Below are 8,970 nucleotides of genomic sequence, written 5' to 3' on the forward strand. Positions count from 1 at the left end.
CCTGCAGATACTTTGTAGGACTTCTATGTCCCTCAAACTGGCCTTCCCGTCATGGTCAGGAAAGAAACTCCTCACAGGCTTAGCATCCAAGTCAAGCCATGGGTGAGAGCTGGAAAGGGATCAGGAGGCTGCAATTTCTAGAAGAGGCAGGGGACACCGCAGAGAGAAGATGGGGCCAGATTCCGAGAAGATAGCATAAGCCCCTGTTCCTGTAAGAGTAGGGATGCAAGCAGGGACATAAACGCAAGGGATGAGCCCCAAAGTGTGACCCATGAGACATGATGTCACATGTGGTCTGGAGCCGCTACTTCTTCCCATCATATACACAGTTATGAGAACAAGTTGTGAGAACCACCTCCCCGCTTACCCAGCTGCCCCCACCCCAGAAGCCATGTGATTTTGTCCCCCAGTGCCCCGTAAGTGAGTCACTCCACCCATGGAAACTTCACCCCACCCTGACCTCAAGCAAAGCAGAGTACAGAAGACACGTCCTCTGGTGCTACCAGACCACTCTCACCAGCACCCATGACTTCAGCAGGGCTGGGACCAGCGTGGAGACCACTGGCTGTTCTCACAAAGTGAGGAGCAGGAGAGCCTGTCTGAGGAACATGCTTGGGGTTCGGAGCCTGGGCTAGACTGGGATGCAGGTTGAGCAGGAAGTGGATGGCAAGATTAGAGCAACATCTCTCTTTCCCCACTCAGGGAGGAGGGAATGGCCACAGGCGCTGACACTCAAGAAGGGCCAGGCACAGTTCCAAGCCCTTCACAACAACCCCTAGGGTCTACATGACTTCTATCCCAATTGTTCAGTGAAGAAACTGAGGCACAGTGAGGCTGAAGAACCCTACCAGTCCACACCGCTGGTGCATAACCGAGCTGGCCAAGACTCGGCAGTGTGGCGTGCAGGCCCACGCTCTCAGCGCCACCTCTGCATGCCTCTTACATCCCACACATGTGATGCTGTGCGTCAGAAGCGAGGAGATGGCCCTGCTGGCCTGATCATCAACACCAGGGCTGAGTCTGGAAGTCCTCAGCGCACCGTCCTCCTCCGCCTGTGTGTCCTGAGTCCCGGAGCCCCAGCAGCTCTGCTCGGCAGATGAGCCTCTGGCCCTGCTGCTCGCTTCCTGAGGGCTGTCAGTGGGGGGCCGGATGAGGGCTGAGGACAGGGTGGGTGCTCGTGGGAGGGGAGAGCACAAAGGACCTGTGACCACAGCTGGGGGGCGGGGCAGGAAGTAGAAGTGATCTGAGTGGTGGCTGGTGCAAGGAGCCACAGTGGGCTGTCTGGGGGGCTGATGCCACCATTCTAGGAGCCTCGGTGAAGAGAGGACATCCGCCTGTGTAGCCGCTTCTCCATACGGGACTCCAGGTAAGGAGAGAGCAGGGACCTGGGGGCCTGGGGCTCTGGGTGGAGGGGAAGAGCCTGATGGAGCAGGAAGTACCGTGACCTAAAAGACAAGACACCTGGGTCACAGACACTGCCAATCACTAACTCGCTGGGCAGCCCTGTGCCCACCCTGGGCCTCAGTTTCCTCATATATGAAATGAAGAGGTAGCGTGCAGTTTCTAAGGCCCTGCAAGAGCTGACATTAAAGCTTCTAAGAAAGATGGAAAGAGGCTCCCAGGGACAGAATACCATGAGAGTCAGGATGAAGGCTGAGTTCCCTGGATTAGGGTTATGACCGTGCCCACCTCCTAGCTGGGAAGAGCCCAGGGCCGTTGAAGATTCCCCTGGCCTCTTTGCCTCCCTGGGGCGAGTTATGCTGCCTGGAATTCCACCCTTCAAGTCACGCCTTTGGGCAGGGCATGGAGGCTCCAGCTATAATGGGGGCTCTCCATAGCCCTCCTGTGTCAAAGCCTGTGGTACCCAAGGGGAAAGACCTTTGAAGAGCTCACCTTGGATAAGGTTAGAGAAAGGAGGTTCCAGATCGTAAACAGGCCCAGGGGAGGCCCCAGAAACACCTTAAAATTAGGAAGAACTTTCTAAACAATCGTTGCCCATAGTAGGCAATAGGGGGGCCCCTGTCACTGCTAAAGGCCGCAGAGCTTGGCAGGGAGTGGCAAAGGGGGGGGGCAGCAGGAGGGGATCTGAAGAGCAAACTTCGAGGCCTCTCCCCACACAGGATCCAAGGGTGTGGTCAGGTTGGCAGCTTTTCCTTTGTTGTTTGTTTGTTTGTTTGTTTGGGGCAGAGTCTCACTCTGTCACCCAGGCTGGAGTGCAATGGTGCGATCTTGGCTCACTGCAACCTCCGCTTCCCTGGTTCAAGTGATTCTCCTGTCTCAGCCTCCTGAGTAGCTGGGATTACAGGCACCTGCCACCATGCCCAGCTAATTTTTGTATTTTTAGTAGAGACGGGGTTTCAACATGTTGGCCAGGCTGGTCTCGAACTTTTGACCTCCAGTGATCCACCCGCCTCGGCCTCCCAAAGTGTTGGGATTATAGGTGTGAGCCACCACACCTGGTCAGGTCGGCAGCTTTTATTCTAGAATTCGGGCTGATGTTCTTCCATAAAGCTCCGAGGAAGGGCCCCAAAGGGAAAATGGGAAGAATGGGGCAATATAGGACCTCATTTCTCTTCCAATTCTGTTAAGGGCTCAGTGGGAGGGAGAGATGTTAGAGAGAGTGACAGAGACAGAGAAGCAGAGTGAGTCAGGGTGGGCAAAGGGTGGCTTGTTCTGGGGCCAAAAATGACACTTCTCCAGAATGAAGGCTTCCTCAGGTCCCCAGGCCCCTCCCCAAATCTGCTACAGCAACTCTGTCCCCTCTTCTGTGGCCACAGCCCCCTCCCCACCACCCACAGTTGTGTCCTGGGGACAGAGTCATCCACCTAGATCCCCATTAGACCTTAGGGGAATTCTAGCAAGGGGCTCCCGTTGGCTGTGTGACCCTGCACAGGGCTTTTCCCTTCTCTGGGCCCATCTGTACAATGTGGGGGCTGAACCAGGCCTATAAGGGACATACCAGCTCTGACATTCATTGAATAATGACTTAAGAGATATCTCAGCCCCTCCTCTTCCATGTGCCCTGATAATCCATGGCTATGGGGGAAGGGAGCAGTCATCCTCCATCCCTCCACCCATGGCTTCCCAGAGCCCAAGTGTCCCCTGTCTCTGCAGCTCCATGGCGGCCTGCCTGCTTCTCCTGGGCATCCTTCTACTGCTGCTGCCCCTGCCGGTCCCTGCTCCCTGCCACACAGCCACACGCTCAGAGTGCAAGCGCAGCCACAAGTTTGTGCCTGGTGCATGGCTGGCCGGGGAGGGTGTGGACGTGACCAGCCTCCGCCGCTCGGGCTCCTTCCCAGTAGACACACAAAGGTTCCTGCGGCCCGACGGCACCTGCACCCTCTGTGAAAATGCCCTACAGGAGGGCACCCTCCAGCGCCTGCCCCTGGCACTCACCAACTGGCGGGCCCAGGGCTCTGGCTGCCAGCGCCATGTAACCAGGGCCAAAGTCAGCTCCGCTGAAGCTGTGGCCCGGGATGCGGCTCGTAGCATCCGCAACGACTGGAAGGTCGGGCTGGATGTGACTCCCCAGCCCACCGGCAACGTGCATGTGTCTGTGGCTGGCTCACACTCACAGGCAGCCAACTTTGCAGCCCAGAAGACCCACCAGGACCAGTACAGCTTCAGCACTGACACAGTGGAGTGCCGATTCTACAGGTGAGAGCTGGGGCTAGGGGGTGGAGGGCTGGAAAAGGTGTGGGAAACTCTAGGTGGTCTAGGAGCCCTGGAAAGGCAGAGTCCTCCAATCAAACTTGGAGGCTGCTTCTACTAGGAGGAAACTGCAGTCCTGGCTCCCAGACTTCAGGTGATTCAGCCCTGTGGCCTCCTCTCATCCACGAGGTCCCCAATCTGGGAGTGCCCAGTGAGACACCAAGTAGAGAGAAAGTGAGTGAGACCATGTCTGAGAGCCAACAGGGTGCCATTTAGGTCTAGGGAGTACTCAACCCTCCCTTTCCTGGGCACAGCCAGCCTTCCATGGAGTCCTTCTTGGATAGGGACAGAGGCAGGAGACCTGGCCGGGTCATCCTTCCTCATTGCTGTGTAACCTTGAGCATCTCACTTCTCTCTGAGCTTCAATCATCCACTCAACAAATACTCACATCTGCCTGTGGCAGGGCCACACTGCTGAGCAACAGCAGTTGCTACCCTAGCCCCTGGGAGTAGGAGTTCTGGGACCCAGATTCCACATCTGAGAAAGGCACAGTGTTTGTGGGCCAGCCCCAAGTCACCTGCTCTGATTCCTCAGACCTGAAGGCCACGTTTCCTCTACAGAGAGGCCGAGTATGGCCCAAGCTGTCAGGATCCCGGGCATGTGGGACCCATCCAGAGGGACAGATGGATGAAGGCCATATGACTAGGTTCCAAAGTCCGATGGATACCATCAGTGCAGGATCATTGCTTTTATGTTCTTTTTTTTTTTTTTTTTTTTTTTTTTTTTGAGACGGAGTCTGGCTCTGTCGCCCAGGCTGGAGTGCGGTGGCCGGATCTCAGCTCACTGCAAGCTCCGCCTCCCAGGTTTACTCCATTCTCCTGCCTCCGCCTCCCAAGTAGCTGGGTCTACAGGCGCCCGCCTCGTCGCCCGGCTAGTTTTTTGTATTCTTTAGTAGAGACGGGGTTTCACCGTATTAGCCAGGGTGGTCTCGATCTCCTGACCTTGTGATCCGCCCATCTCGGCCTCCCAAAGTGCTGGGATTACAGGCTTGAGCCACCGCGCCCGGCCACTTTTATGTTCTTTTTTACTTTTTCTTAAAAAAAAAAAATTAGAGATAGGGTCTCACTATGTTGCCCAGGCTAGTCTCAAACCCCTGGGCTCAAGTGATCCTCCCACCTCAGCCTCCCAAAGTGCTGCGGTTACAGGCATGAGCCACCTTGCCTGGCCAGGATCATTGCTTTTATGATAAGAAAATAAAAGGAAAGGAAAAAAAAATGTTATTTTGAAAAGGAAAAGAGAAAATACATACACAGAGCACTGAGGTCCCTGAGGGGTGAGAGCGGAGGCCTCCCTGCCAGCCCCATGCCACAGCGCTTGCACTCTGGAGGCCCCTGGGTTCCAGTCCTAGTTCTGCCCACTTACGTGTGACCTTGAGCAGTCCTGAAGGAGTTGTTTCGTTGAATGGCGGAAATACTATCCCTGGGCCCAGCTGAGGTCTCTCTCTTCTTGCAGTTTCCATGTGGTACACACTCCCCCACTGCACCCTGACTTCAAGAGGGCCCTCGGGGACCTGCCCCTCCACTTCAACGCCTCCACTCAGCCCGCCTACCTCAGGCTCATCTCCAACTACGGCACCCACTTCATCCGGGCTGTGGAGCTGGGCGGCCGCATCTCGGCCCTCACTGCCCTGCGCACCTGTGAACTGGCTCTGGAAGGGCTCACGGACGACGAGGTGGATGACTGCCTGACCGTCGAGGCCCAGGTCAACATAGGCGCCCGCGGCAGCTCCTCAGCCGAAGCCAAAGACTGTGAGGAGAAGAAGAAGAAGCACAAGATGACGGCTTCCTTCCACCAAACCTACCGGGAGCGCCATTCGGAAGTGGTTGGCGGCCATCACACCTCCATTAACGACCTGCTGTTCGGGAGCCAGGCCGGGCCCGAGCAGTACTCGGCCTGGGTGAACTCGCTGCTCGGCAGCCCTGGCCTGGTGGACTACAGCCTGGAACCCCTGCATGTGCTGCTGGACAGCCAGGACCCGCGGCGGGAGGCACTGAGGAGGGCCCTGAGTCAGTACCTGACGGACAGGGCTCGCTGGAGGGACTGCAGCCGGCCGTGCCCGCCCGGGAGGCAGAAGAGCCCCCGAGACCCGTGCCAGTGTGTGTGCCATGGCTCAGCGGTCACCACCCAGGACTGCTGCCCTCGGCAGAGGGGCCTGGCCCAGCTGGAGGTGACCTTCATCCAAGCGTGGGGCGTGTGGGGGGACTGGTTCACTGCCACGGATGCCTATGTGAAGGTGTTCTTTGGTGGCCAGGAGCTCAGGACCAACACCGAGTGGAACAATAACAACCCCATCTGGTCAATGCGGCTGGATTTTGGGGATGTGCTCCTGGCCACAGGGGGGCCCCTGAGGTTGCAGGTCTGGGATCAGGACTCTGGCTGGGACGATGACCTCCTTGGCACCTGTGATCAGGCTCCCAAGTCTGGTTCCCATGAGGGGAGATGCAACCTGAAACATGGCCACCTGAAATTCCGCTATCATGCCAGGTGCTTGCCCCACCTGGGAGGAGGCACCTGCCTGGACTACATCCCGCAAATGCTTCTGGGGGAGCCTCCAGGAAACCGGAGTGGGGCCGTGTGGTGAGAACAGTGAGCTTGGAGAGGACTAGTGTGCTTGGACTGAAGGGGTTCTTACAGTGGGAGCCAGGGCTGTCTTCGTATTCCCATTAGACCAAGCTCGTCCAACCCGAGGCCTGCATGTGGCCCGGGATAGCTTTGAATGCGGCCCAACACAAATTCGCAAACTTTCTTAAAACATTGTGAGATTTTTGTTTTGCGATTTTTTTTTTTTTTTTTAGCTCATCAGCTATGGTTAGTGTTAGTGTATTTTATGTGTGGCCCAACACAATTCTTCTTCCAATGTGGCCCAGAGAAGCCAAAAGATTGGACACCCATGAGATAGATGGAAAAGGGAGACTCAGACTATTTTTCAGGGAGGTGGCTGGGTGTACACGCCAACCCCAATTCACCCTGTCCAAATTGCCTAAGCCCTCCGTCATTCTCGAGCCCTGCAGTCACAGCTACACAAATCACAGCTTCAGCCAGGAGCTGGGCAGAAAGGCCAAGCTCCCAACAGGCTGCCCAGGACTGGTCTTTTAGGACCCTTCCCTTGAGCCCTCTGTGGTGTGGCAAAGCCACTTCATTGCTTTAACTGGAGTCCCATCAGCTCCAGCTGCTCTGTCTTCCTTGCCCACAATGCTTTGCCCCTCAGACAAATGGAGGCCTGTCCTGACCTGTCTCACCGTGTACATAGCTTGATAAAGGGCCAATAAATATGATGTTCTGGTGATCATCATGGCAGTGTTGTGGCAGAGGAAAAGATGGGACCAAACAAACTCCAGAGATTAACTTCTACATTAGCAACCCAGTGAAAACAGGCGGGCAGGTAACGTATATAAACTGCTTTCCCACTTCTGTCAGAAACGTGGGGACCCAAAATATTTTACCTTCCTCATAATTCTCTGACTCAAGAAAGCAGCAGCATAAACGTGGTGATAAATGGCAACAGGCATTCAGCTCCCAGCTGGAAGACAATAGGGCATGGTGAGGACTGTGGTGAACTGAAGAGCGTGCATCTTATGTGCGGGGGAGGGGCTGCAGTGCTGCTCCAGCCAAACATTTCATGCAGGAACGTGAGCCCCGTACTGCCAGGTCTTCTACTTTTTAAAAGTCAAACCACAATTTGACTTCTAACTGTGACAGTTAATTTCACTTTGTGAAAATAAACCTCTGTGGGCAAACATGGTACAAGCTAAAGAGAACATGCGTGTGGGCCATAATTGATCCAGGGCTATCTGTTTTGAAAGTTTTACTTTCAACAGAACCATTTTGCACAAAGCTGAAAAGCTCTCCCCTGTCTCACAATTTCAAGGAAAGGAGCATTGGTTCTAACAAGGTGGGCTCTGTGGGCCTCCTAGGCCTTGGATGCAGAAAACCCAGAGTCTCGGGTTCCAACATAAGATGAAATGGTCTTTGTTTCACATGCCTGGGACATAGGCCTCAGCACACAGTCCCATGGAGTGGGTGGCAAGATTCCAGGCGGCTTCCTGGACACGGCTGTTCAGGCTGTGCAGGGTCATTGTCAGAGGGTCCAGAGGAGCGGGCACAGCCCTTCCGACTCTCTTTGAAACTCCCTATAAGCTAAGTTCTTTGAAGTTTGTATGGGACCCACAGGCCCAAATGCCAAGCAGTGACATTACACTAACCCTAAATCCCCAGGTGGGGCAGGAGGGGTGACCAAGGACCAAAAGCCTGGGTGAAACTACTGTTACCACATGTCCCATTCACAGACACACACTCAAATGAGAGCATGAGAGAGACCTCGACACTTCACAGTGGCTGCTGCACTCACTGGAAACAAACATGGGGGTGGGCAGTGCCCCCCGGGGAAAGCAGAGTCACAAGGCCAGGGTGGGCCTGGCTCAGGGGACAGCCCTGACAAGAAATGGAAGTCTTGCTCAATATCTATGTGATCAGTGACCCCCAGCAAGTCTCTCTGCCTCCTAGGCCCCGGTTTCTCCAAAAGGACAGTCTGTTTTAGTCCCTTCTCAGGACTGCCTTGAGCCTTCCTGGTGCTACAGGAGGGTGCTGGAGGTTCGTCTGGTTTCATACATAGGGAAACTGAGACCTAGCAGGAGGAGGGGATTTAACTGCAGTCACAGAAGAAGTTAGTGCCAGAAAGAGCCAACCCTAACTCAAGACCCAGCATTACATTTTCATTTCCACCCCGCCTGGACATTGGGATGCTTTGGCACACCTGAGGCCCCCTTGTTTGTTTGGGGAAGTCTCCACTGTGCCAGTCACCTTCCGTTTGCCCTTCAGATCTTGTCCCCACCCACTCCACCCTGCTCCGACCCAGGGGACTGACCTATCTGAGCCTTGTCAGTGGGCAGATTAGGGAGGTGGAGTACAAATAGTAGGGCCTTTGCTCCCCTCCATGTCCCTAGTGAGGTGGGCTTGGGCTGGCTGTGTCCCTCGTGTCACTGCACCTCTCCAGGGACCTCTGCACATCTCACTCTCTCTTTTTATGTTTTTTTTTTTTTTTTTTTTTTTTTCCGAATGCAGCTTGTTTGGTCCCATCTTTGCCTCTGCCACAACACCACCAGTCACCCTGGCTGGAGGTGCATTGGCATAATCATGGCTCAGTGCAGCCTTGACCTCCCAGGCTCAGGTGATCCTCCCACCTCAGCCTCCTGAGTAGCTGGGAGTACAGGCGCGTGCCACCAAGCCTGGCTAATTTTTGTACTTTTGGTAGAGGCGGG

The 8,970-nt window shown here is 55.2% G+C and overlaps 1 protein-coding gene across 2 annotated transcripts; it reads left to right on the top strand.

The window, feature by feature from the left end:
- Positions 1–475: 475 nt before the first annotated feature.
- On the top strand, positions 476–7,465 carry PRF1 (perforin 1). Of its 2 annotated transcripts, XM_010362850.2 has the most exons (3): positions 476–1,366; positions 3,115–3,657; positions 5,165–7,465. In XM_010362850.2, exons 2-3 carry the CDS (start codon positions 3,119–3,121, stop codon positions 6,291–6,293), a joined length of 1,668 nt encoding a protein of 555 aa, XP_010361152.2. In that variant the 5' UTR covers positions 476–1,366; positions 3,115–3,118; the 3' UTR covers positions 6,294–7,465. The 2 variants fall into 2 exon arrangements, with proteins under 2 accessions (XP_010361152.2, XP_030796826.1); XM_030940966.1 differs by lacking the exon at positions 476–1,366 and having other exon boundaries at positions 3,112–3,657.
- Positions 7,466–8,970: the final 1,505 nt, after the last annotated feature.

The sequence above is a fragment of the Rhinopithecus roxellana genome, chromosome 11 (assembly GCF_007565055.1).
Source record: "Rhinopithecus roxellana isolate Shanxi Qingling chromosome 11, ASM756505v1, whole genome shotgun sequence".
Taxonomy (NCBI): domain Eukaryota; kingdom Metazoa; phylum Chordata; class Mammalia; order Primates; family Cercopithecidae; genus Rhinopithecus; species Rhinopithecus roxellana.